Genomic DNA, 27,851 nt, shown 5'->3' with positions numbered 1-27,851 from the left:
ACCAATGTTTTGGTACATTGATTTCAAATATTTGTAAACATTACATTAAAATAATCAAAAACCTGATTGCTTTGGAATTGAATGAATACTCCAATGTTTAGAAACAGTCAATCGCTGCAACAAGTAACTTGCATGGAATGGCTTCCTTGAAAGTCACCCAGAAGTACATTATGTGAATGGCAATAGACTGAAATCAAACAGTTGTAGAATGAGAAGTTGTGGTGTCAGTCCTAATAACAATATTTTAACTTGGTATGGCCTAACAATCAGTTCTCTTGAAACAAAAATCTAACTTGGTATGGCCTAGTAGATTCTCTGTGAATGGTATCAGATAGCAGATAGACATGCTTTTTTTTTTGATAAAGACTAATAATCTAAGATAAATATCATACTAAATATAAGTAGAATTATAGATTGTAATGGCAGTCAAATATTTGATCTTTAGTTTGTCATTAGGAGAGTTCATGGCCTTCAACAAATGTCGGTATATAGAAAAATGAGTCGTGGCAAGCCATGCTACTTCAAAATGAGAGATAAATATGTTGAGGAGCTCTCAGGTTTTGAGGCATGGTGTACTTGACAGCAATAATCAACTCATTACCAAGTCTATCAAGAGTAGGGTACACGGCTATGCATACTAAACAGTGGTGGTCATAGTCACATGGACGGAATCAAAACATTGTAATTTGACTAGCAGGCAACTTAAATACCTGTCACTGAATACATTAGATCAGACACTCTGCAAATATAGGTTTATTCTCTTCCTTTGGCCTTCAATATATTATGAAATCTGTTGGACTTTGTTTAAACCACAAACTCTAGGAATAGGAATACAGTTAAAGGATTAAGATTGGCTGAGTCATTAATTGATTTAACTGATGACGTAAGATAAACTTGCATGTTATAAGTTGTCTGTCTGTCTGTCTGTCTGTCTGTCTGTCTATCTGTCTGTCTGGTAGTGGGTGGACATGCAGTTATAATGACTTGGTATTCACTGTATTGTTATCAAAGTGGGCTTGTTTTAAAGGGGAACACTACTCCAGGAAAGAAACACATTTTCATAAACTTGGGGGTTCTAGAGAGTCATTTCATGATCTTACATCATCTACGATATGTGTAATTTCAGAGAAACATCAAGTTCAAGTTGTGCCTCATTTGGGGAATTTTTGCTATGGTCCGCATTGTCACATGGGATTCAGCTGAAATGTACATGCAATAGATGAACAATGAATATTCATGATGTTTTCACTGAAGGTAATAAGTGCTTGGGAGTCACGGAAAAAAAATCAGAATTCTTCCTTGTGAATTCTTTCAAGGGGCTTAGGGTATCAGGTCATATGATAAGCATCTCTAACTTAGTGACTGACAATACTCACTGGTAGAAGCAGTAATGAATCTATCGAATGTCTCGCAGCTCCTCTTTGCTTCTGACAAAACTCCTTAAAGTCAATATCACTGTTCTTCTTTTCATTAAGCAGTCTGTTAAACAAGAATAAGAAGAATGATTATCTTTTTTATGAAAGTAACATAACGGCATAGAGGAATGGATGGATGGTGAATCAAATTATCAAATTATCATGTATATGGCAAGGTAGAACAGGTGTATGCAAATACTATAACCAATTTGGGAATTTGCCTAGGGTAAAATTGATCTAATGATGAACTCCAATAAACAATATTTACTAAAGGTTTACCTCCAAACTTATTTGACATGTATACTAAACTGTGCACTTTTACCATAATGTCTTTCTTTTTTATTGGGATTCAAAAAACATAATACAATGTGTAACTCACATGGTTCAATATTGACGATGGAAAATGTTATTTAATTTCTATCATTTCTACTTTTTAACATTTTCATTCACATTTCTCTCCATATTTGGAAATGTGTACCACTACATGTACAGCTAGAAGATATAGAACTTGTACACAAAGTTGGAAATCATTTATCAGGAATAGGATGTTGCCAACCCTACCACTAACTCAAGATGTTTTATATAAACTTCAAAAGTAAATATCTTATAATACAAGAATAGATTTTGTGGTTGCACAACTGGTGATACAATTCCATCAACTTTGCATAAAATTACACTCATGAATACAAGATGCATTTTTGGGTTGGAGTATTTGGAATGTTAGATGTTGGCCCTACTAAGCTGAACGGAACGAGACACGATCTACACACATATTCTGGGTTTGAGCACTGTCAGCCCTAACAGCTGAGCTGAACTATATGTGCATATGAATGTATGCTACAATGGCATGAACTGAGATGCACAGACAAATTTTGGGTTTGCGCATTTAGAATATTAATATACTGCAAGCTGTAACAGTTGAGTTGAACTGTATATACTTGAACTTGTACTATATGTGCACATGAATGTATGCTACAATGGCTGCTTGACATGTACTGAATCAAAATGAACAGACAAATTGCAAAATTTGTGCATTTGGAAAATATTATGCTGTAAGCCCTAAGAGCTGAGTTGAACTGTATAAACTTGAACTTGTGCTATGTGTGCACATGAATGTATGCCATTTAACAACTCCTATGTAATGAATAGATGAATTTTGTCCCTGTCAATTCCAAATCACAATGTCTTGTAAGGTGTACAAATGCTGGATTAAACCAGTCAGATTCAAGAACTACCACTTTATCAGATAATCCCCAGGGTACTATCTACAAACTATTAGCTATTATACCCAGCCTTGGTGAGCTTTGCTATGTCTTTGACACTGCTTGTACATATTGTACACTTCTAATGAAAGTGTTTTCTGTTAACAACAAAGATTGAACTTTCAGCCTTACAAAATAAAACCTTTTTTCGGTCAAAAACCTGAGATAATTGTTAATTTTGAATGCACCTTTCTATTGTGTTTTTGTTCAGTAAATGATCTGCCCCGCCAATCCATTTACTATTACTATAGATACATTGTATACTAGTTTACAGTAGCTGGTTTGTGTTTAACAAAGAATCATTTCGTAGCATTCACTTTGAAGTAATTTTTCGGTCAAAACCCCAGTTAATTACCAAACACAACTTCTATGAGACCATTTCACTTTTGTTTATCAAGTGTGTTATTTCCTGTCTTTTAAGTTTGGTAATGAAAGGCAGGCAACCATTTAATAGGTTTTTGAACAAAACAATCTTTTTGGTCACAATTTTACTTTTTCCCTTTTTTGACGAGATTTTTTTTTTTTATGTTCTGATGTTGGTCACGTCTGTATCATATCAATACTTCCTGTTTTCAAGGAATTCTGGGATACCACTTGTATGTTGGAATGTTATTTTATTTACAACCAAAACACAGGAATGTCAGTCACAGTAAATGTTAGCTCAACGCAAAGAAAATTTGAGACTAAAATTTGTGTAGAAAATGGGTTGATATTGGTATCACTTCCTGTGTAGTTTGGTTACCACTATGTGCTGAGTAGTGTGGTACTATCACCTGTCAGGGCGATGTAAGATTAATGTTTTCAGCATCAAACCACAACTGACAACCAATGTAAGTCAGGCATGACACAGGACCTGCCATTAAATGAGGGCACTTAGAGTGTGTGACACTGAGTCACCGATTAGACATCACAATACTTAATGTGTTTTACTGAAGATTTTCTATTTTAAGGAAAGTTTAAAGTTTTTAGAAAACACATCTAAGGTTTGTTTATAGACACCAATCTTACAGAGAAATACATCAAATACAATTCAATATCTGAGTGCTTTTGTTCAGTTGTTAAGTAGGTAAAATTGGCCGAAGTTCCACCGGGCATTTAAAGAGAAGTTTCCTCTGACACTATGTTATAAAGTTTATGAACAACTACTTTAATTGTACAACTACAAGATTTCTTACTTTTTAATACTAAGGATTACAAAACATTGACAAAAAACCACTCAAATTTTAATTGTTGACATATTACAACATTATGTATGCTACTAAAACATAAAGTTAGAGTAATATCAAACACATCAAACTTTTATTTCACATTTCTAGCTGTCTGGCTACAGTTCTCAGACTATCACAATTCCCAAAGGGTTCAAAGTTCATCAAATGGGAAATTATTTTATACATATTTTTTTTATTTATTATGTATATACTTGTCATGGTGTCACTAGAGATAGTGAGATTATATAACAACTTGAACAAATGTCTTGGTTAAGTATATATAGTCTAGTTCCTATACAGTATCGTTACGATTTATACCTTCACTATAAACAAGGTATAAATCGTAATGACACTGAAATCACAGTTGTCATCCAGATTGTATGTTATATATACTGACAGGACTTGAAATTAACTTTTGTAGCCATAGTCGACTACCATTTGGTAGCCCAAAGATGGTGACCAGTAGTCCCATATTCCTGAATTGAAAACAGAGTTCCTCTGTTGGAAATATGTGTGTTATAAAAATACTTTTATGTCTGTAAATCTTGCATCCTTAAAATCATCGCATAATCAGTGGTAGCCTGAGTGGGCTATCAGTTACAAATTATGGTAGTCCCATGACAAGAATTCAGTGGTAGTCTGTGGACATAGGACTATTGCTAATTTCGAGTCCTGATTGACGAACAAATTCTCTCTGTCTTGCCACTAAAAACAAAATAACAGATTTATAATTTTTGTAAAGATTATAAAAATGTTTTAGCAGTGGAAGGTAACACAGCAATTATCTACTTGAGGTGATTTATTATAGTGTAAGTATCATATCCTAAAATGGCAAGAAATGCTTGGATTCCATCTTTTAACTGAGATTGATTTTTAAATCATGTTCACAAAATTAATCAAACTATTGAATAAAGTATTCTTCTAAGAAAAATGTTTTGTAAATATTGAAATAAATTTGATGAAATGTTATGCATGGTTACCTAGTGTACATTTATTTCATTTTAATGTTACATTTGTTGCTGGGCATACAGACACAGAACTAAGTCTTAGTTGAACAGCTGTTACAAATACAATAGTGGTACTTCCTTTACATACATCATATTTCACCATACACGACATGACCTGGTTTTTAAATCACGATTAATTCTGTTTGACCACATTTTACACGGAAAGACTTTTTTTTCTTCAATAAGTTGATCTGAAACTATGCCATTTTGTGGGTAGAGTTGTTATTTGACAGACAATAGTCCTTGTGGACTAGGGTAAAACACCCTTACAAGATTCATATATGAACACCAGACCATACACTTGTCTCATATAGATAGATAGAAGCATCATATATAGTTTGAATTTCAACATCTTTCTTTACTGACAAAGGAGCGACTCAGTGGAGGTGTTTCTTGTATGCTTGCTACATAGTCAGCTGACCACTCTGAACCCCCTCCCTCCCACAAGGAAGGAATTAGTACACATGGTATGATAGCCAACATTCCCTTCTCTAACAGGACAGACTTTTACATGCATATAAACACAGGTCTGTCAGTGACATGTTGATACGGTAGAACTTTTTGACTCTTCGTCATAGTATACTTGAAGCTAGTAAATTACCTGCTACTACTATTGTTACAGTAATTTCAGTTTTTCTGAATTGTTACTTAGCGGAAAAAAACCTATTACTAAATTTCCATATTACCACTTGTCTGTGGTACACCTGGGAATGGCTGTACCAATCAAATCAAGACTTACCCTTTAATATGTGGATACCGTAAATGATAATTACTGTACATCGATAAAAACTCTTCAGTAAATAATTTTCCTGTAGGTGAAATCAAAGAAAGAAACAATGTTGTTATAATATTTCAGTTTGTTTCAAATAAAAAAATCTAAAACAAAAAACTTTCTACACGTGTAACAAATCAAATAATATATCCTAAACTGTATTTGAACATTTCAAACCTGCCAGATTCAAGCGATAGGGGTGATAGATCTGAAATAGTTCAATTTTCATATTAGGCAATTTAAATGAGTTTTGCAGTCATTTTGACAGAATTTTTGTCGTCTGGTAATACATGTAGTATTTTGCAAAATGGCAACTGATGGAAGAAGTTTGTTGACAAGATTATTTTATCATTGCTGATTTTGTAATTTTTCACAAATTTTACTTTTCAGTCATTTCAAGGACCATGACTTTACCTTAGTTTCCACAAGTGTCAAGAACTTTCCAGAAATGTATGAGTTCTGTAGCTAGCAACAACAACCCATTCACCATGTCACCAGACTTTGCAATTCAATATTTCAGGTTTATTTAAAACATTTCAAATATCTTTTAAACACCACTTCCTTGATTGCTTAATTGTAATCTCCATGCAATGTTAAATTACCCAACAATAGTAAAGGCTATGAGAATGAGTTGGACATGAAACGTTCAGTCTCAGACAGAACATTACAACAACATTTGCAAAATCTACAACTCCAGTGAAGATGGACGAGTCTCCATTGTATTCTGCACTTTACTCACAAAACAGGAATGTTCAAAAGTGCAAACAAAATCTTCGACAAAAAAATTTGATTTTCATCTAAACATTCTCCTCAATTTGTCTTCGTAAAAAAAATTAATCAAGATACGCATAAACTGGACCATTTTGATCAAATATTGTCCAAAATAAACTCAAATTGTTTCAAAGATTGCATTAACGTAGAACGTTTTACCCAAAATCTTGGCATGAAAATATAAATGCCGACGTGCACACTATAAGTTTTGGACAAAAGAACATTTAGACTCACCTAGTGAAGTATGTACATTATTCCAGTCTCGAAGGACTTCTTGCAACTAAATACAGAAAAAACAATGCATTCCTTTTCATATTAGAGTACAACAAACACTTCAAAATATTATTTTCCTGTGCACGTTTCGCAAAGTCAAAATATCACTATGTTTACAACTAGGTTCTTCCTGTTGTTATTGTAAGAAATAATAACATTCAACAATACTGACAAAAAGTACATTCTCTGACCGTCAAAAACATTTACAAGTTCCACCAACTGTGACCAATTTCCATTCAACTCGATACTTTGCCAAAGAATAGAACAGAGGAAAGCTTTGTACAGTATTGTTCATGACCCGAACTTATGGTCAAATCTTATTGAAACTACGCAGTGTTGTGCCAAACTTTCCACAGAAATGTTTTGAAATAGTTGTATGTCAAACAGATGGTATTGTTGCGGTGTTTGTTTTTGTTATACATACCTGGGAAAAGAAGAAGGAATTCATCGATAAAAACGGTTCTAACCAGCTAAACATAATATGTACTTCTTCTTGGCTAAGTAAAGAGCATTTCCTGCGAAAAAAACCCAACAAACATGATCAACAGATCTATTCTTTGGTTATATGTTGACGCAAAGCGTAACCATTCATTTTTCATAAGCAGGTCATTGAAGAGGGAATGCTTGATCACAACATTTTATTACTTCAGTTGAACCTATAAACCGCAAACAGAGACCATCTACTTTGTCTTTGGTTTTTGGTACACATAGCAATAACTTGTTATCGTACAAAATATTGATGTTTATATCACTTTGATGATTGAACATACAGACTTCTTTGCCTTCAGATAAAATTAAATTTGTCAGTATAAACTTTCATTCAAACTTAGAGCAGAGACTTGCCTTGGTGTTATTATCATGAGAATGAGATGCTATTTTGGTGTAAAGAGCTTCTTGAGATAGTAACACCAAGACAAATCTCTGGGCTTGAGAGCTTCTTGAGATAGTAACACCAAGACAAGTCTCTCTGGGCTAGAGAGCTTCTTGAGATAGTAACACCAAAGACAAGTCTCTAGGATAGAGAGCTTCTTGAGATAGTAACACCAAGACAAGTCTCTGGGCTTGAGAGCTTCTTGAGATAGTAACACCAAAGACAAGCCTCTAGGATAGAGAGCTTCTTGAGATAGTAACACCAAGACAAATCTCTGGGCTTGAGAGCTTCTTGAGATAGTAACACCAAGACAAGTCTCTGGGCTTGAGAGCTTCTTGAGATAGTAACACCCAAGACAAATCTCTGGACTATCTGGTGTAGTGGGCTTCCTGGTAAACACCAAGACAAATATCTGGACTATCTCCATATACCGGTATATGTTTTATATCATTTCGTCAGACTGAACTGTCAACTTTTATAAAGCATTGAATGTCTCGTGATGTTTGCTTTTAGCTTTTATTATCCTTAAATTTATCTGCGTATAATCCTTTGGTCCTAAATATTATCAGTTACATGACAATTTATTTCAACTGTCAAATATTCATTCTACACTCACCAACTTAACATGTGTACCATGGACTTATAAAACCAAAATAGCTAACTAATTTAATATTGCAATTATAGTAGTTGGCATTTTTGCCTTGATGCATCAAACTCGCAACATCTACAAGATTTTCATTCTAGTAATTCAGCATTTGGAGCCTTAGATCATTAATAATCTTTATTTATACTGGATAGTTCTTTAAGTATATAAACACTTGTGAGGGCCATCCCTCATGGGTTCAGTGTTAATGTAGGAGGAAACCGGAGTACCCGGGGAAAACCTGCGTTGTTTCGTAGAGTCAAACTGAACGACACTCTTCTTACTTACAGTGTGGTAAATTTAATTGAACCCTGAATGGGGTTTGAACCCCAACCGCAGTGGTAAGAGGCAAGTGGTTTAACCACTCAGCCAAGGACAACCCTTACAAATCATTAAAGCTACACTAGCTGCAACTTGGACATTATTTTTTAGATCTGACAACCAACATTATATTTACTAAAAATTGTTAAAATATCCATAATTAGACATTGTATGTTAATTAAAGGTCAACTTTATCCATACGTAGTAAGTAACAGGTTGGAATTGTAATTGCATTTGGGTGCTAATTTTTGGGTATGGACCTAAAAATACATTTGATTGGATACATTGTATCATACTATGTGTACTGCTGCACAAATCTGTTTACCCACAAGTGATTCAATACTGTTCAGGGTGTACGATATTACAAGTACGTTATCATACTTAACAATACGGTTACAAAAAACTTTTCGGTTGCAGGTAGTGCTGCTTTAATATAAATTAATGTAATATACGGCCTTGTCGCTATTCATAAAATGTACGTGACGATCATACTTCACTTCTTCTGCTGAACTATAAAAAGTAAAAAACTGGTTTATCGTCTTCGTCTTTTTGTACTCAAAATTTTAGAATACAATTGATATATTTGTTGCTTTAGTCCTATTCATATGTGATGTCATAATTCTTTTATGTCTTTTGCCGAACTATAGTATAAATAGTAAACAACCCAGTTTGTTATCTGTGGCTTTGTTTGATCTTTTTGTACTCAAAATTTCTTCTTAAGATTTATACATTTGTTGCTTTTTTTTCCATTCATACGTGATGACAATTTATTGTTGTATCCCGTACCCTACACAGTACAGACAATGGTCGTCCATTCACCTTGATACACTACCGTAGTGAGTTTGCAGTTTTCACTATGAGTCATTGCCCTCTAATCAAACGTTTGAAAGACAACTTATCCGTACCGACACACTTTGATCTAAGGTGGGGGGTAGGTAGATTTATGCTTTCCTGCTGTGTAGTTGTCAGTTTTTCATTCAAGCATGGAAAACTATCACTTTTTACTATCCTTACCCTACTTTATTGTATTTTACTGGTTCTACTCATATATCTACTTTCTATTCTGAATCTGACAAATAGTTTCCATTATGCTATATATGACACAAGCGATTTTTTTCAGTTGAGATCGAAATACATTATTTCCTCTTTATCACCTAGTATGCTTTTTTCTTTTCATAATTACATATATATTCTGAAATTATTTTATCTTATGTTTTAGCATAACAAAAACTTATTGCAGAAAATCCAATGAAGAAATGTAGTTTTTCTTAACAGATGCAATAAAGATTCTATTCTATCCTATGTTAGCGAAGTGGGTAAAATCTACCTGCGTTCTTTGTTCATATTGCCCAGGATCAACACTAAAATTATTGTATTGTAACATATGTACTTTCCATTAGTGATTGCAGTCATACATGATGTTATGTATTTATATGACTGACTTTGTGTGAGACTGAGCTTTGATTACCTCACTTACAGACAGATAGATCCTAACTTTAGTATGTTTGAAAAATTCACCTACACACTGATTAAAGACAACTAGATAGATGGTTTGTGTACAACTTACAAGGCATAAATATGGTTTACCAGGTTTCTCCTAGTGTATTCAAAATATATACATTACTTCCAATCCAAGTGTACTTAGTTGTATTGGAGATAATAAACACTTACAAACAAACCCTAATGTCACAGTATCCTTCATTTAGCTGGATTTACCATGCGTAACATACATTATGTTCCTTTCAAGTATGTAGAGCTCAGCTCACTTGCGCTAATGTGGTCCGTTTTTCTAAGAATTCACCCACTCCCCTTTAGATTGGCTTGAGGTATGTCAATTTAGTAGCGGTTCTCATAGTCTAAAGTTCTCACTAGGTTAAAAGTCTGATCAACTGAAGTTCCTGTTAATACAGGAAATTCAAATTAACCTGTCACCATGGTTACTGCAATCTCAGTCATGTGAGTTTCAAATTGTTCTAAGTTTTGATGATTCAGCATATTTCAAGTTGGTAACAGAACCGATGTCACCTAATACAGATATTAATGTTCTACACCTTGAAATGTGAATACACAACAGTTGATAAAAAAATTCTTTTCATAATTCGCTTTACAAAATACTTCCCTTGGACAATATAACTCAGTGGAAGTATAAAGGGTGTGTTCAGCAATATTGTTGCAGTGTACAATACTGGTAATTTGGAAACTGGCAGGGGGATTTACCTTTGTATGCACAAAACTGTCATGGGGATGTTCCATTTAAACACACACCTATAATGCTGGAGGGAACTGAGCATTATACTCACAGCCAAAGTACTTTATGATCAAACCAATCCCATGGTGAGGTAGAACTACTCAGCCATCTTTGTTGTTAGAGGTGAATAAAGTAATAAACTGATCTTGGCAAGTTTAATTCTATAGACTAGCAATGTAAACCAAACCAGGGTTTGATTAAAGTTACCCAAGAGTTTGGTTGAAAATTATAATTTCTATCATGCTACTAGCTCTTGAATCAAAGTATACACAGTTTGATTGTTATTTCTATCTACTTACTGAACCAAACCACAGTTTGACTGTTGAGAGTAATTAATAGTTACCTGAGGGGTACTGAACCAAACCACAGTTTGACTGTTGAGAGTAATTAAAAAGTTACCTGAGGGGTACTGAACCAAACCACACTTTGACTGTTGAGAGTAATTAATAGTTACCTGAGGGGTACTGAACCGAACCACACTTTGACTGTTGAGAGTAATTAATAGTTACCTGAGGGGTACTGAACCAAACCACACTTTGACTGTTGAGAGTAATTAATAGTTACCTGAGGGGTACTGAACCAAACCACACTTTGACTGTTGAGAGTAATTAATAGTTACCTGAGGGGTACTGAACCAAACCACACTTTGACTGTTGAGAGTAATTAATAGTTACCTGAGGGGTACTGAACCAAACCACACTTTGACTGTTGAGAGTAATTAATAGTTACCTGAGGGGTACTGAACCAAACCACACTTTGACTGTTGAGAGTAATTAATAGTTACCTGAGGGGTTCGGAGTACGTTGGTTTTAATCCACACAGACACTCCATATAATTCTTCTCTGTTTCCACAAAATCATAAATAATTTTCAACCTGGCATCTGTGTCTGTAGAATGAAAATAATAATATCAAAATTGTTGAAAAAATAAATAATGTTGACAATAATAGAATTATGTACATGACAAGTCTAGTAATTTTGAACCTGGTGTCTGTGTCTTTGGAATGTTGATAGCAATATTAAAGCTATTGAAAAAAACACATAATCATAAAGATATTGAACTATATATGTGACATGTCCAGTAATAATGTTTGTAAATCTTGACAGAAATTCATGAAATATATTGAATCATCAACCCGTTCCTGTAAAACAATGTAAAAATTTTCAAGTTTATAGAACCAATATAGACATAAGAACATAATATTTATTAAACAAAACATTTGTAAGGGAATGTCAAGCATACTTTTGTCAGTTTAATTGTTGACAATTATGTTCGTTACTTCTTTCCTCCAATATCTATGTCTCCAATGAAGTCAACAATTTTTGAAAACAATTAAATTAAATTATGAAGATTTATAACCGGACAAAATGTATCAATGTTTTAACAGCCTAGTTTGACATGACAGATGCAGTCAAGCTGAAATAAAAAAGACTCAAGTAAAATGGAGTCATGGTGTATTGACCTTTGTTGGTGGTAACAGGTGGACAGTTGAAATAATATCATGAATTATTCAATGTAATCAAAATATGTTTTATTCATACAGTGTAGGGGGCCGATTAAACAAAAAATATTACTATTATTAGTCACTTTTCATCTTTATAATTAAAAATATTTGAATATCATTATCTAATCATATAAATACAGCATTTTTAGACAATTTTGTTGTAAAAACTACATGAAAATAATTTTTGTTTTGTGAATTTACTTGGTGGTCTGGCACCTTTTCATGATAAATATTTACATTTCAGAATGTATATTCATGGATATTTTACATTTTCAAAATTTCATATTTAGATAATCATACAAGAAAATAAAAATTCACAACTAAAAAATGTAAAACTGAAATGATTTTTTTATTTTACATTTCTGTGTTATGTGTATATTTATTATCTGGTGTTCATAAGAATTTTAAGTGAATTCGAACTGATTCAAACGGAACTGATTCAGTTCAGTTCAAAACCACTTTCTGTCTTTATGAGAAAACTGAGCAATGGATTTGAATTGATTCTCTTTAGCTTTTGCTTCACTTTTGAACAGAATCATTCCTTGAGGTGATTTGAACCGATTCAACTAAATCAGCTCAAACCAGTTATAGTGCATGTTTGGACAAGAGAACTGACTTCAATTTGATTTTGAACCACTTCAAATTTCCTCATGGGACAGGACCACAAACTGAGAAAACTTAATTAATGTATAATTACAGGAAATAATAAATTATGGGATGTTTTCTTCTACAACCACAACATATCTCAGCAGTGTAGGAATTATTACGTTGGCGAGGTCACATCCCACATTAAGAGAGACACACAGTAAAACAATTTATTGGGATGGAGAGAAAATTACATATAAATGAGTGATAGCATGTCTTAGTGATACAAATTACATTTTGTAAATCACCATATAATTGAGATAGTGTAAACACTGGATGTCACTAAGAATGTACACTGGTGTCTATGTAATAAACTGCTGCATTCCAACAGATTGGTCCATTCTACTATCAATGTCCATTGATGGATTAATGTCACCATAACATTTAATTTGTCTCTGTCTTAGATTGTAGAAACTAAGGACACCGCAGTTGTACTTTTAGGAAACACATCAGCCCTGTCCCCATTTGGAATGTTAAATCACTTGAAATCAAATTGAAATCGGTTCTCCTGTCCTAACATGCACTCAAACCAGTTTGAACCAATTTAGTTGAAACAGTTTGAAACCAATTTTAATAGTTGAACCAGTTTGAAACCATCTGAACCTCAGAGGGGTAGTCTTGAACTGATTTCAAGTATCTCAGCTAGAAACCTACACCAAAGTAAAAGTGAATTGACCCATATCCACTGCCTATTTCTAGGGGGGGGGGGGGGCAGAAACCAGTTTTGAAAATTGAACCAATGTAACTGAATTCAGTTTGAATCAGTTTTGAATTGATTCAGTTGAAGACAGGGCTATGATTTCACTTTGGTATCTAGTTCTTCATCCATGCTTATAACTACAATGAAAACATAATGTTAACATCAGATCTTCAATCAGTGTCACAAAATACCTATTTCCTTCCTTTTCACTAAGTAACAAAACCATTTGGAAGACATTTCCCCTCAGGGAAAGTTTGTTTTTATACACTTGTTGTAAACCATAGCCTCTTTTACTCCAAGACTTGATATTTTGCAGTGTTGTGGAAGAAATATCATCTCAGGTTGATGAGAATGTTATACACATTATATTCGTTTTGTTCGTCAAGAATGATATCTGTAGACGTATAGTAGTAGTGTTTTCAAACCTTTCAACAGCAAGTACATGTATATTGAAACTGGTTCTGTACAAGAATAACATTTTTGAACCTATCTCCAATGACTGGATGCTGAGAAATGATGGCACGGAAAATGACCATGACTGATGCACCAAAAGAAATGTTAAATAAAATAAATTCTATCCCAAAACCGAAAATCGCTAACTGTCTGTCAACTTTTTTGGAGGTTTTGTCTTAATTTATACTAGTTATTCTATTCTTACTTTATACAGGACTGACCAGACGGTATAAAATGTGATATATCAGTTTATATAACAGCAAAAAAGGCCACAACATTCAGTGCTTCTGTATAATTATGTTTCTATGACATATTGGAAACCTTCCAAATGTATGTGATGAACTGAATCTGACAGTCTGCCTAGGATTAACTATAGTTGTCTAATACAACAACTTAAATAGTATAATTATTCGTACAAATGACATATGATAACGCTCATCAAAGTGGCCCTTCAGGGTTACGATATATGTCAATCAATAGCAGCTATTTAGTTGTAAGCTTGTCGTCACATGTATCTGTACATCACTCAAGGCCAGGTGTTGTCAGATGTACACATACCTTCCTAATTTTAGCATTCACTTTCTGCTACATTAACCATAAATAAAAGTTTATTGATTTCTTGTCTTGCCCGCCACACTTTTGTTTCCGATTATTGTTCCACTCAAGTATGTCTGGTTTTGAAGCATTGACAAGTTACCATGGCAACTTTTGGACAGTAATAAACATGAAGTTTGTTCTTATTGTTTAGAATTGATAGTCAATGTGAGTGTTCAAGTTAAGGTATAAATATAGGCAGTCATATAGTTCAAAGCTCTTATTAACGTTTAATATCATGTGTCTCACATTTTTCAAAAAGCAACGTCAATTTTTGATGACTAGATATTCAAAATAATATCAAAATGGCTGAGTATCTAAGGCAAACAGTAAAACGATTATTACAACATCAACGGATAGCTTATGATACATAATTTTAATATGATTTATAAATTTAGTTATCTGATATTAGCTACTACTATGTAAATCATACGATAAAATGGACAAAAACTAAAACCATTCTTGATGACCATACAAGTGAGTAATAGCTCAGACTACTAATGCTTGGTTATATAGGGGTGCCTTGATAATGTTGATATAATCATCCCGTGATCACGATACTGAATGGGGTAGATGTGTTGTCAATTGAGAAAAACAAGTATTGTTGCATGTAATATATTACACAAGTGGGTGATAGCAGTGTCTTGGTTATGTGGATATTATCACCCTGTAATCAAGATAGTGTAAACACTGAATGGGGTTCAGTGTGCAAAACTTGTAGAAAACGTGCTATCAGAGACACTGTACTCTGTACAGTGTAAGTGGAATTACATCAATGTCTAATGATAACTTAACATGTTGCAATTCATAGTTTTAGTTTGTATCTATCTTAGTTTGCCGATAGCTTGGTTTCCATAGTAGTATATCAACAATAGTTTTAGTTTATGTCTATATTAGTTTGCCGATAGCTTGGTTTCCATAGTAGTACAATACATCAACAATAGTTTTAGTTTGTATCTATCTTAGTTTGCCTATAGCGTGATTTCCATAGTAGTATATCAACAATAGTTTTAGTTTGTGTCTATCTTAGTTTGCCGATAGCTTGATTTCCATAGTAGTACAATACATTAACAGCAATACTTTTAGTTTGTGTGTCTTAGTTTGCCGATAGCTTGATTTCCATAGTAGTAGCTGACTACCATGGCCTCAGAATACTACATACATGCTGTACATGTCCTACTAGTCTAGAATCTAAGTGTGTCGACCTCAATACTTGTTGTTCTAAGCAGATAGTCGAAGGAATGCATTGATATACTTTATATTCTACTAGGCCGATGTCCTACATGGAGAGGGTCACAACAAACTAATGTGTGTGTAAACAAATAAAGGAAATGTTTACATGGACAAAGTAGAAGTCGCCAGATATAATCCCCACAGCATCATTTATACACGTATCTTATCTTTGGTAAATAGCAAGTTAATACCACAATTTATGCCGACTAAGCTTAATTTTGATATTTATCGTTACCTAAAATAGAAATAGCACTCTTCAGACTGACTAAGATATTCAAATTCTCATTATCTGATATACAATTTTACCACCTAGGTGCATAAAAGTAATAATTAATCGTTTTCTGTGTCAACACCAAAGCATATTATTGAAGCATATTTTATATCAGTGATATTGCATTTCAATTAGTTTTATCAATTCCTTATTCTGTGATTGTTTATTAGTTACGTCTCAGTCTTTGTTATCATGTCCTGTCTTCATTATCTTTATTGACAGTCCTGGATAAGACTAGGGATTAGCTAACCAGGTTATCTGTATCATTTTTAACCATCTTTAAATGAAGTTAAGATAAATAACATTAAACACCAAGTGCATACTAAAGGCATGATTAAGAATACGTTGACCTTGTTCTATTTTGACTCTCTAGCATGAGATAAAATGCTATTACAGGTACCGAGAATTATTAGTATGGTGTGTGCATGTGTACCCCTTGTATGTAATTGTGCAACTGTATGTATGTGCGTGTATGTATTCTTTGTATGGATCTGTACATGTGTACCTACGTGTATGTGTGTGTGTGCACCCCTGTGCACAGGTGTCAATGTGCCTAGCCACAGTAAGGGTGTGTGTGTGTATGTATGTATGTATGTATGTATGTATGTATGTATGTATGTATGTGTGTGTGTGTGTGTGTGTGTGTGTGTGTGTGTGTGTGTGGTGTGTGTGTGTGTGTGTGTGTGCATGTGCGTGTGTATGTATGTATGTATGTATGCATGTATGTATGTATGTATGTGTGTGTGTGTGTGTGTGTGTGTGTGTGTGTGTGTGTGTGTGTGTGTGCATGTGCGTGTGCATGTGTGAAATGAAAATCTTTCACCACTGGTATCTATGAATAACACTATACACACATTCATAATGCCCAATAGAACGATAAAGAATTAAAATCTTTACATACTTACATAACTTACACGTTTATTGTACTATCATTTACTACTTACCATCAGGGAGGTTTTGTAAGTAATCTTTCGTCGTATCTTCAATGGTAATTTTTTGACTGGCAAGGACACTGGCATCTGCATCCACATTGAGTAATGCTAGCGTATCACTCAACTTGACTCTGTACTCCGATAACTTGAATTCTAAAACTACATTAGCTATTAAATCACGGACACGCATTCCGGCTTCTCCATGGAGCTGTGGATGGAAAATGGGAAAATATTACATCTCTGTCTGGAATAGAAAATACTGTATTTTGTCATAGATTTCAATACTGTTAATGATCTTTCTAATTTTCAAATGAAAATCCATCTCTTTTACTATCTATTGAATAACAGTTCAAAATATGAGACAACGTGGATATATATTGAATTTATATTGCTGATCATGATAAAATACAAGTGTCTGAACATTGGCGCCTGAGAGTTGCAAATTCAGTGTGTGGCTCCCTCGTTCATCGGTTTTGGGAAATCTTTTTGTGTGTGTGTTGTCAGCATTAAACATGTTAAATGGTAAATCCTTGCGGTGTAGACCTATTCAAAATATTGGCACCATCAGTCAATAAGTTTGTCTGTCTCAGTGTCTCTCTCAAACTCTAGAATTCCATACTTATTTTTTCCAATACGTGGACATCCTAATAAAGCACCTATGATCATTTGACTGAATGCAGTAGAGACAATATAACTGTGGCTTAGTCTCAAGGTGTTAGAGAGAGTATTAAGGACTGCCATCTTTCTATTGTGTTCACATATTTGTACACAATGCATGTATTGATCTTATATGACTTATCTCATCATTCACACCATTCACAAATCTACAATCATGGAATACCAGTTATCTCAAAAACGGTCAGTTGGTTAATTGGTGGTCAACTGACAAACTTGTTTTTACTAAAGTTTTGGAACCCTCTATAACCTTCATTGGAAAATTACAATGCTCTAATGCATTACACAAATCATGAACTTCCTTCACCCATACCATTCAAACTCAATAATTTCAGTGACTACCATGTAAATAGCGCCCTCTATTGTCAGATTTTGAGTAGTTATGGCACAACAAATATCACAGCCTTACTTCATTGGATATAAATTCTATTATTATTAGTTTATTTAATGTTATCCAAACAGTGTAGAAGTAAAAATAAATATCACCCAATGTTGTTGATAAGATTTATATACAGTTGCAATTTTTATCATTTTAGTAATTTAGTATTATGGAAGGCCTAAATAATATAATTGTGTGGTTCTGGTTACCCAACCTCACCTAGTTTTTCACTGCCGACCCTAAACTTGTTTTTATGTATTCGAGAAAAAAATAATAAAATTGCAATAATTGTGAAGTTTCAGGAGATATGGTGGATGCGCGCGGAAACTGACATCAACTTAACCCACAATATAAAACTATTCTTCCAATCTGTAATGGCTGTACATCTGATAGGAAGAAATAAACAACACAGAGACCATTTGGTAAACAATGGAAAACCTGAACTAGCCACTCACTCATGAAAAAAAAAAAAATCTACCTACCCAGCTATTTTAAAATTGAGCGTAACCGGAACCACACAATTTTTTTTATTAGGCCTAACTGTACTATCATTTTAGGTTTTTTATTTTGTAATATTTATTATATTACCCTGGTAGCCCTATAAATTGTTATAATTGTTATTGTCATTGTATCTATGTATCTAAATTTTTAGCATTGTAAGAGAACCGAGACGTTGTGTAGTAAATCTTTTAAGAAATTAAATTGTTATCAAAACTAAATTTCAAGACAATAGATTCTCTTACTGATAAAAATTTAAAAATTTAATGTTAATATCCAAATATGTGTGCCTAAATATCTTATGTAAATAGCAAATGGGTAGGAAATTAAAATTGACAATAAACCCGCATGGTTTCTGTATTAGCAGTAGTTACACTATTTTACACACTTCTCATGGTTACAAATAGCCTACCTGTAGACTTCACTGACTATGGTACACTATTTACGCTTTCCTAAAAGATCCTTTGAGTTTTTGAATTTTTGTTGTCACGAGATAGACGAATAAAAAAAAATATCAACTATGATAGCAAAACTGTGTAGTAGTGTTAGTCCTTCAAGTCTACATATTTTTAATATCGGTACATCAAGCATGAAAGGAAGAAACTTGATAAACTATTTTCAATATTAACACTAATTGAAGTCAAGTTAAATGCTTTGAGAATACAGTATTGTGTAATATTTGATGTAAGCATTCCTTGGTTGATGTATACAGTGTTTAATCTGTCTACCTAAATAATATGTTTACTAACCTGGCCGTCATAAACTTCTATAAAACAAGGACACACATTTTATTGTAAAACATATGGTTCCAATGCTATTGTGACACTGGATATGCATTCAATTGTAATAACCCTGCTATACTACATCAAAAATTATCGTATGGTGCTTTTCAAAACATCTATTCATCTTTTGACATGGTTCTGATTTTAGTCGATACATGTATTGTAAGTGTCAAGTACAAACTAAAATCTGCATTTGCCAAAACAAGAGTCAAAATATTGCACGACTGCTCATGATGAAATGTTGGTAGCCCAATTGACATTTTATTTAGTTTTAGCAGCTACTACTTGTACTTGAAATAAAAAGGTTTGAGACTTTCATCATACAAAATCAGCCAAAAAACTCCATTTTTAAGTCTTAAAAAAAGAAGAAGTTATAGTTGTTATATCTTGAAACTGTTCGTATATAATGTTATACTTATAGCATGTTACACTGTAATGATAATTTTACAAGTTGATATTTTTATCACCCCATAATATTGTTTGTTGTAAAAATGTCATAATTCATTTACCACTGGTACAAAAGCATCAAGCCTCTGTTGTTGAATGTTGGATTGAATTTCATTCATTGATTTATTTTTAAATCTAAAAACTTTGGAATACTATCTATCAATTCAACATTTCCGAAACCAATATCAGGAAAGTGTGACAAACAGTAGAACAGTTGTTTTCTTACATCTGTTCCTGTACAAACACAGAATACTAGGTACTCTAAGGACAGTGATATGATTACCTAGGTTAGGTACAGTTCACCACCAAAACTACAAACATACAGTGTGTGGTCCACATCGACTGTGAAATTTAATTAAGTTTGAATTCCCTGGTGTCTCAGCAGTGGAACAGCTCCCTCTACAGGTGGATAGTAAATAACTGACATACTTCTGTATGTTGTGTGTTACTGCAGAGTTGCACATGAAGGTTTTATGGGAGATGCTTAGAATACTAGCACTTACTAAGTATACTACATGTTCTAAAGGTAGATTTCTAAAATAGAAATCCATCCCACTGTAACAAGTAGAGTGAACCATTGGATTTTACTCACTAATGCATCTGTAAAAAGTTATTTTCTACATGGTATTTAGAAGTAATGGTAGAGGTTTGTTAAAATTCTCAGATATCAGATGCACATTTGTACTACAGGGGTGAACAAATCCACTGGTCCTGGGTCCGAGACTAGTGATTTTTTTGGTCGGACCTCACAAATTTGACCTTGTCTGGTCCATCGGACCAGTACCTTACTGTTAATAACTGTGTTAAAAAGTCGTCTGAATATACAGATTCATAGGCAAGATTTAATGTTTCACATTAGCAGGACCTGGGACCACCAATTCTTTCAGCAGGACCACTGGATTTTAAGGCACTGGTGCGGGGACCACCAGTTCACAAAATGATTTGTTCACCCCTGTACTAGATATAACCATGTGTCAACTTACAGTGAAATTAACATCTATTCATATTTCAAAATTAGGGTGCATTTTGCATTTTAGTTTGTGATATCTACTATAGACACTCAATGTAACAGCTTTTTACTACGCATTATCACGTATTATTTAAAAAAGAAAAGAAAAATAAACCTGACAATACCCTGACAATACTAGTATATATATCTATACATTGTTACTTCCTATCACTTTTACAGGCTCTGAGATACATGTGTATAGTGTTTTCCTAACATATGTCTGTTTAGAAATTGATACATATTTCTATGTCAGTACAATTGGTGTCATGTAAAAGAAAGTCGTGTGTCATATTATGTGTCCATATGGCCATAGCCTTGTGTCAAATAGATGCAAGCCTTTAATATATCACATACAGGTTCCATTATTGTTTGCATAAAAACCCTTCTGTTTGAATACAATGAAAACCTGAACTATAACATATGAGCTTCATACTTGTGTACATGTTAGCATTATTCATTGTGTCCTCTAAGTCAATTCAACATGATGCTGACTGATGCACACAATTCCTTGTCATATACCAAAATCTTGTGTTCCTGAATGATTCCCTTACCAGCGTGCCCTCTAAGCCAATTTGACGCGCCACTGACACACAAAATTTCAAGTGACGCACCAAAATTTGGTGGTCCCCTATCTCTTACTATAGGGTGACTCACAAGAAATGCCAGTTTTTCTCACAAAAAACTAAATTTGGCTATCATTAGAGGACACACTGTCCCTTACTATGTGGTGACTGATAGAAAATGAAATTAACCCATGCAACAAAACATGTCTTTATTAGTGACTGGGTAACACTAGATCATCCAAATTTATAAAGCAGAGAATGGGGTCATACCCAAAACTCAGTGGCATATATTACCTATATGGATAAAATCAACATCTAAGTAATATGCACAATGTCTCATTATTGGTATTTTAACAATTTCCAATCAATTTTTGTAAAATCAAAAATAGTACTCTAATTACTGTCAGTGCAACTTTAGAAGTGTTACTGTTTATATGTTACAACAGGCTTCTGTTCAATATAATTTGGGTCACCTGCACAGAAGGTCAAAGTGTCTAGTTACAGTCACAACCCCCCCCCCCCCTCCATCCCTCCATATAAAACTTCTGTATGTAGTGGTAATTTTACACTTCGAAGTCAAACAGGTTTTGTACCAGGTACCAATTATAACACAGTTTCAATACTTTGTTGTCACCATGCATATTTTATAAGTAGGTCAGGTGAAATCTAAGAAGGCAGGTGGTGTGTATATATGCAAATATCTGGAAGTTGACTACATAGTACATATTTATTCAAATCTACAAATCTTTGTTTTCTGTACATTGACCAGAACCCCCAACTTTTTGTTTATACAAAATAACTATGAAAATAGCCTTTTCTATACTTTGTCTTACATAGTACTTATGGGAATATACAGGTTTACCACATGAATTTTTGTATCAAAGCTAAATTCTAGGGTTTATTTGAAGTTTTTTATAATTGCAAAATGTAATCTATAATATATGTAATTATTTTATACAAGATCCAAGACTGGCATAGTGTAATGCAAATCTATGTTTTGATAACTAATATATAAACTTTGTTCAAGTCCTACAGTGCTATCATTTTGATGGTCAGTAGTGACTTTATCACAGTGACTCCTTAAACTGAACATTGACCTTGAGTGACCTACTCATTAGCATATATAATTAACCACTAATTAGCATAGTTAATTAACATGACAAGTTCATGAAATATTCATCCTAGGTTGACATTGTTTGCATAGTGACTTGTACAAACATTGATATTGTGCTTTCATATGCAAATTGTGAACTGACATAGATATGGGATCCCACAAGGTAAAATGGTGATATCTATCATTGCATGGATGTATTTGTGAGATCATTGTCATATGTTTTCATTTTTCATCTCTCACTCTGCAGGTAACAAAAAAGTTTTCTCATTATAGTAGTGAGAAGACAATGGTAAAAATGTGAGTTATAGAAACAATAGAATTTTGGTGGTATACAACTTTTACATTTTTTTGTAGATTTTGCCTATATATGGCAGAATTAGAAAAACATCTCCCCTTGCTTTACCCCTCAATAAAGAGAAGAAGAATGATGGGGGGGGGGGGGGGAGAAGAGGAGGAGGAGATCTAAGAATCTAAATTATATACAGGCAATGTACAACACAACTCAACCTTGTTGTTTAAATATATTGGTTGTAATATGCATGTACATTGAATAAAAATAATTACATTAAATATTAAAACTTTACGACAAAACTGGTGTGGTTTTAAATTAATTTATTTTATATTAGGTCTAAAAAAATAATTGTTTGGTTCTGGTTACCCAACCTCACCTACTTTTTCACTGCAGACCCTAAACTTTTTAAAAATGTATTTGAGGAAAAAAATAATAAAATCGCAAAAACTGTGATACGGAAACTGACATGAACTTGAAAATACATTGTACAATATAAAACCATTCTTCCAATCTGTAATGGCTGTACATCTGATAGGAAGAAACCAATAACACAGAGACCATTTGGAAAACAATGGAAAACCTGAACTAGACACTCGCCCATGATAAAAATATATAATAATAAAATAAAAAAATGTACCTACCCCACCTATTTTAAAATTGAGCGTACTTGGAACCATTTTGTTTATTAGGCCTTACAATTATATAATTATAATATTCCGTTATAAATGGACAAATTTGCAAACCTAACCTAGGTATTATGTAACATAAAAATAATTTACCAAACTATTCAAGGTGATATAAATATAATTGTGTGTGTTCAATTAACTGTCTCTACCATTTCAACTGCTAATCAAACAAAAGGATTGAAAGTATTTTAAAATGTCAACATTATAATATAAAACATCACAAATTCAACTATAAAGACAAAAATAATTTTTTTTTTTAAAAAAAGAAAGAATTATAAACTATTTTTTAAGGGATCTAATCAGAGGCACATTTTATTTTGCTCTATCACTACAGTAAGATAACTTAAACTAGTGTACATTATTCAAATTTATTATGTGGCTGTTATTTGGCTATGGTAAGTTTATTTTGATTTCTGTGAACAAGTTTAATTTTAACATTCAATTTCAAATACACACAGATGCCATTAAATAAAAGATTTAGTCTCTCAATTTGCTAATACTAATAGTCAAACGAGATAGTAAATCACAGATAGTTACTTATAACTAGGGGCTTGGGAAAATGTACAACGCTACCTTGAAAACAATCATTATGATATCTTTTTATAACATGCTATAATTCTCTTGATTTCTCCAACTTCTGAACATGTAGAGTTAAATATTTCCACAAACAGTACAAAATTGTAGTTCTACGATGTGATAACATTCCTGTCTACTACTTCAGTAATATCTTTTAGATAAATAGAAAGATAACATTTCATTGAAATATGATAACCCCATTTCGGTGCAAACATCATTTTCACTCCATTTACTTCATCACCGATGTCATGTAGTATATGCCACAGATGGATGAAGATCCGCCCATTACCACACTTCACACCTACTTATTTAACCAAGTGAAAGGCCTCTCTGTTGTGCCTCTCTGATGTTTGGTGACGTTTGATAGATAACTTCCAAACAGCAAAGGACTGGGAGTTCACACAATACCACACAAAGGTCTCTTTATTCTACTGGGTGCTGTATTACGCTAAAATATACAACTGAGCTGTTTGCTGTTTTCCTTGGTTTTTGTTGTTGTTTTATTGAAAACTGTTCAAATATGCAAACAACAACCTTGGCCATGTAGCGGTGGGATTTTCAATTCTGTACTATTTTGTAATTGGTCGATTTGATACAGCATCGACGTTTTAGAAAACAAACAAACAGGCTTAAACGAAATATGAATGAGCGCAAGTATTATAAATGGGATCGAACAATACCTGTGTTACGTACACCATTCACGGTCGGTTGAAGCGTCTAGCAAGTCGCCTTTTTACCACTATCGCCAATGATTGCGTCTGACGGTCTGCGTTCCAAATTCAAATTCACTTTATGTAACAACACATAACAGAAGTAAAGACAATAACAAACTCACCTGTCGGAAACGTCCGTCTGGGAGCGTAGCATACACAACATAATGCCGTTTCTCCAGGTCTATCGCTTTGTTAAATATAGTAACGTTACTACTAGTACCATGTTTACTACTACAATCGCCGCTTTCATAGCGCTGTAGCTGTGGCGAGTCCACCCTCTCTGCGGAGTTTCCCCGTTCTCGAGCTACATGCTGCGGCCTTGTTCGTTCTGTCATCGTAATCATTGACGTAGAGATATCCAACACAGTGGGATCCAAACGCCGATTTCATGGATTCAACGCCCAAAGCGATCAGAATCCACGATCGTATCCATTCTTTATCGGATTAGCGTTAATTTTCTTTCTGGGCAGTGAAGCTGTCTTTCACGCCTCCAACAACGACGCCCCATGATCAGCATCTTGTGTGAAAATCCGATGACATTGGGCACGAAAGCTTCCGGTGATTTTTAGCAAAAACTCTTCCGTGTTCGTTAGTGCTATCGTATCGTATCTATCAATTTCAGAGAAGTGAAACTAAATCGTAGTAGATAAGGTTGCTCCAAATCAACAAATTTACTTTCCCACCGCCATATTGCTCGATCGATCGATCGATGGTTGCAATCTGAAACAGCGCCACGGTGGTGAAATTTACATAACATTTAACAATAAACGATAGGTAACGTGAATTAATGCCACAAGAGGGCGCTAATCCACCGAAACCATCTCGAGCTCTCAGTGTAGGGTGTATGATTTTACTTAGGGACCGGTCAGTTTCATCGGCCTGGGGGGGGGGGGGTGGATTGGGAGGGGGGTCACCCTGTTTTTGAAATAGGCAGTAGGGGGGTCATGCTGTCTTCAAAATTGTGGATGGGGGGGGGGGGTCATTGTGTTTTGGATTGTGATGGAAGAAAAAAATCCTTTTTCTACAATGGCATATAGCCTTGTCTGAAATGTGGTACATGTAAATATTTGTTCTTCTCCCTGTTTCTTACATGAATTCTTTAATATTACTTATAAGTTCAAGTATAACTATAAATATACATATACATGTATTACCTACCTACCACACTAGTCACCGAACATGTCATGTAAATACTTGGCTGTTTCACAATCAGTGCTTCACTTATATTGCACTGGGGAAAAGTGAACTTGAAGGTTTCGTAATGGTAATCTTCATAGATAGTTTATAAAAGAAGTTAATCTAAAATGTTCCCTACTCGTCACTATGAACTTGTCAGAAGGGACTAATACACTTCTATTTTGGACACTACATGTTATTGACACTACAAATCACCACATCTCATCAGATTCCAGTTTCTATTATACACTAGGTTAGACTGTAAGACTGTTTCGCCCTCACCGGCCTCCTCGTAGGGGTTGGCCGATGTTTGAGGGCGCCCCGTCACGGCGTACCTTACAGACTAACACTAGGTATGACCACCTAAAGTTCTCTAACATATCGGTTACTTTACTATACATGCAATATTAATGCCACTATACTAATGTTACAGGGCCATTTTTATGTGACATGGGAAACTCATTTAAAACTTACATTTACGTTAGCTATTCGAAGCTTGGAAATATTACCTCAAAGGCTATGAATAACCTAAACTGAAAAAAAACCCTGCAGATCTGCCAGGGGGAAAACCCCCAAGGACTCCCTTACCTCCAGAGGTCACTCATGCATTCAACCAACAATCAGATGCACCAACAACCTTTTTACTGTCATAATGGTATTAAACTTTTCTTAAATATTTTCACCCTATTCTAATTTGAGATGATACATGTATTGTGTTTTAAAGATGTGAAATGTTTGCCACGGTAGTCTAAAATTGCAAATCTCCCCTACCAATGATACTACCAGTAGATGTGCTGACCTTTACTACATGTATATAATGATGTCATTTAACTTTTTAAGAACATATTTCAACCCTATGTAAGTTATAAAGAATAGTTTCTGATACTTGATGGTGCTGTCTTGTAAAGCATGGATTGAGTTATTGCTTGAAGGGGTCTGAATAGCCTAAATATTGGCTTTATTAGAGTAAAAATCCTCCAGGGTTTCTAGAGGGAGACCCCCTTGGAACCACATGAGGTGGACATATCCCAGTCTCAAGCTCTTCCCCTCTTACTGTCAAGATGCTATCAAAGTATATTTCAAAAGTATTTCAACCCTGTGTAGTTGGCTTTTTACATGTTGGTGCTGTCTTGTAAAGCTTGGAAATTATTGTCTGAAAGGGTCTGAATAGTCTCAAAATTGACTTTTCAGAGTAAAAAACCTCCAGGACTTCTAGGGGGAGACCCCAAGGACCCCCTCCCACTACATGAGGTGTAAACATCCCAGTCTCACGCTCTTCCCCCTACCTCTTACTGTCAAGATGCTATCAAACTTAATATTTCAAAAATATTTTTTCTTTTTACATGTTGTGCTGTCTTGTAAAGCTTGGAAATTATTGTCTGAAAGGGCCTGAATAGTCTTCAGAGTAAAAAACCTCCAGGGCTTCTAGGAGGAGACCCCCTAGGACCCCCATAAGAGATATACATATTCCCTGCTCAAGCTTTCCCATACCTTTCACTGTCAAGATGCTATTAAACTCCTTTTGGAATATATTTACCCTGTGTAGTCAATAATTATAATTATGATAGTGCTTAACCCGGGATCTTATAAAGTAGATGCAAGACAGTCAAGCAGTCCACACTGAGTCAAGATCAATAAAAAAATACCTGTCATATGAATATTATATATATATATATATATATATATATATATATATATATATATATATATATATATATATATATATATATATATATATATATAGTTTTGGTAGTACAGGAACTCTTTCTTGGGTGTAACTCGGAGTTTCACGCATATTGCGATCATCAGACACTCTGT

General features: G+C 34.1%; 1 protein-coding gene across 1 annotated transcript in view; it reads right to left on the bottom strand.

The window, feature by feature from the left end:
• LOC144433321 (uncharacterized) overlaps positions 1–25,192 on the bottom strand; it is a 63,288-nt gene extending 38,096 nt beyond the window's left edge. The window contains exons 1-7 of the mRNA XM_078121628.1: positions 24,980–25,192; positions 17,136–17,331; positions 11,576–11,678; positions 7,133–7,223; positions 6,670–6,715; positions 5,632–5,701; positions 1,377–1,479 (exon numbers count right to left, since the gene is read on the bottom strand). Of these exons, the coding sequence (XP_077977754.1) occupies positions 1,377–1,479; positions 5,632–5,701; positions 6,670–6,715; positions 7,133–7,223; positions 11,576–11,678; positions 17,136–17,331; positions 24,980–25,192 (822 nt within the window). The remainder of the gene's footprint in view (positions 1–1,376; positions 1,480–5,631; positions 5,702–6,669; positions 6,716–7,132; positions 7,224–11,575; positions 11,679–17,135; positions 17,332–24,979) is intronic.
• Positions 25,193–27,851: the final 2,659 nt, after the last annotated feature.

Source organism: Glandiceps talaboti, chromosome 3 (assembly GCF_964340395.1).
Source record: "Glandiceps talaboti chromosome 3, keGlaTala1.1, whole genome shotgun sequence".
Classification (NCBI taxonomy): Eukaryota; Metazoa; Hemichordata; class Enteropneusta; family Spengelidae; genus Glandiceps; species Glandiceps talaboti.
This window is presented reverse-complemented; position numbering and strand designations above follow the sequence as displayed.